This window comes from Eufriesea mexicana, unplaced genomic scaffold (assembly GCF_001483705.2).
Source record: "Eufriesea mexicana isolate 0111107269 unplaced genomic scaffold, ASM148370v2 scaffold1653, whole genome shotgun sequence".
NCBI classification, from domain to species: Eukaryota; Metazoa; Arthropoda; class Insecta; order Hymenoptera; family Apidae; genus Eufriesea; species Eufriesea mexicana.
Window position 1 is genome coordinate 593015 of NW_016909884.1, and position 2618 is coordinate 595632.

Genomic DNA, 2618 nt, shown 5'->3' on the forward strand with positions numbered 1-2618 from the left:
GATTACTACACACTACGTTCTTCACGTACGAGAGTATAATCATATATATATACATATATATGTATATATATTATATATATATATATTTTTTTTTTTACCCATTTCTGTAAATATTTCTTTTTTTTTCCATTTTAAATCGATCGATTATTGATTAAAACGTTGAACCTGTAATGACGACTTTTATAAGAGATTTAAGACACTACCTACACATCTATACTTAGTAATCGCGTACAACTATCACACGGCGCTCAACGAACACTCACTGCCGCCGTGTTTTACCTCTTTTCCCCACCTCGCTTATAGAATAATCGAATGAGATATCTCGAACTGTACAAAACAAAGCGTCATATGAAATAAGATTCGTCTAAATACGTGGCGACTGCCGGCTTAATTAGTCTAACGGGTGTCCTCTCGTTAAACAACTCGTAGGTAACATAGACTGGCCAACCAATACTGCTCTGCTTTGCCACTTCGCATGGAGGTATATTCTTTTCCCTTCAGGCAACAATCGTCCAACGCGCGACGATAAAATTTAACGCAATAATGCAACAGGTAAACTCTATAAAAGTATCTCTGTCAACACGAAACAATCAGAACGAACGCATACGATCGATCATCTCTGCCCCCCCGTTTGCCCACATGCAATTTCCCGCCATCGATCCCGCGATCACCCCGACCGATCGATCCCTCCCCTAATCGCGTTATCATCCCGCAAACCGGTGAACACATACGAACCGTAGCCCCGTAACATTTACGATATTTATAAAATACTAATATTGTACAGATGTATATAAACCGCTAAAGGAAATACTTATATTAGACTGGCTGATCTCTATGGCTTGTACAAGTTTATCGGTTCATTTCTTATCGATGATGCAAGGAGAGTTTATTATTTTTCTGTTCCAAGCGATAACATTGGAAAATGGACCGAGACATCCGATCCTGATATAATTTCACACTTAACATCGACATTTTCGTTACAATACGAACAAAACCCCGTCCAATCGTTCCTCCATTTCTCCTTGCTGATCAACCATTATTCGCCATCGAGTTATTTTCCCTGCACAAACAAATTCTTATGATTTTACACGCTATCGTGGCATTTTTCACGTACTGGCAGCTGATCAGTATATAGATATACAGATATATATATATCATCCCCCCAAATCTTTAATTTTCTCCTTTCTCTCCCTCTCTCTCGCTCTCTTTCACTCGCAACCCCATCACAGCTAGCCTTATACATAATCTGTTCTACTAAGGAATGTGTTTACTGAGAAAAACCGTAACCTAATCTAATTACCTCGTGCTACCTACAAGTTGTTTGTCACAGAGATTTACTTGCACGTTTTCGTTCTCCGAAAAATCTCTCTTTTTGCCTTCTTTCTTTCTACTCCTTCCGGTTTCAACGCGCATATTACAAGCTCGTACGGATTCTAATCGAACCGAAAAAAGATAATTGCTCTTTGATTTTGATTATGGCGATCAGATATAAAAATTGCTGATTGCTCGCCGATATAGAACCGATAATATTAGAAACATTGCAATTTCAACGATATCGAAGTGCGTTGCTTCGCCGGTTAAACGCGATGGCCGACACACAGGGGATCGACCTTCGCCGTTTGTCGAAACAAAATTATCTTATCGCTAATAAAAAGGGAAATTAAGAAAAAGAAAAAAGAAAAAAAAAAGAGAAAAAAGAAAAAGGAATCGTAAAAGAAATGTTCTATGGGATAAAAGTCAAATTTCACTTCACTGTAAAGAGATCAGTGTTACTTGTAGCAAGCACAAAATATATTAAAATCTTTGCCATGAAATCGAATGCAAATTTTTGCATCTTTTTTTTATTTTTCGTTTCCTTTTTTTTTTTATTTTTTTTATTTTTTGATCTACTTGTACGAGTTTAGTGCGATACTAGATTTAGGTACGTTAGTAGAAATAGTCAAACGATCGTCGCAAACGACAAGATATAAAATCTTTTTTTTCTTTTCTTTTTTTTTTCTTTCTTCACTTTGAAAATCTTAGCCTGTCCAAATCAATTGGAACGCACCTGCCCCTACCGGCAGTCGGAAAGTGTAAATTATAAAATAGAGATAGAGAGAAAGTGACGATAGGATAAAATTAAGAAATCGCCAATGATAGATCTAATGTGATGATGCGTATAATCAGCAGGAAAATAATAATAATATAGTACTGCACATGCAGATGTAACATAGAAATATTATGCTGCCATTGATATTAATAGCGACGGCTATTAAAATAAAATGATTCATAAATTAAATTAATGGTACACGTGACGTTCGTAACATGTTCTATTAAAGTTTTTCGGAATAGATCTATCTACAGCAATCTAATAATAGTTTGCATCTTCATCGTATCTGTGACTTCTTTTTCAATGTATTTGGGCAACACAGTGAAGTTTAATCAATAATAGTTCACATACAATTTATGGATAAACATAAAATCATGTTTTACGTACGCGGACGCAAATATTTTGTCAACATTGTTTATAATATCATTTCATTACTTATATTATATCTTTTATATATTATATTTATATATATATACATACATATATATATACACACACACATATATATATATATACAGAATATATATAT

The 2618-nt window shown here is 34.7% G+C and overlaps 1 protein-coding gene across 2 annotated transcripts in view; it reads right to left on the reverse strand.

Annotated features, from left to right (window-relative positions):
• Positions 1-2618, reverse strand: part of pasilla (RNA-binding protein Nova-1-like protein passilla) — a 14183-nt gene that overhangs the window by 5361 nt on the left and 6204 nt on the right. Inside the window, exon 6 of one of the 2 annotated variants that reach the window (XM_017902067.1) lies at positions 14-1060. The exons of the other annotated variant lie outside the window; for it this stretch is intronic. Within the exon in view, the coding sequence (XP_017757556.1) occupies positions 1052-1060 (9 nt within the window). The 3' untranslated portion in view covers positions 14-1051. Of the gene's footprint in view, positions 1-13; positions 1061-2618 lie in introns of those variants that run through there. 2 annotated transcript variants of the gene reach the window in all.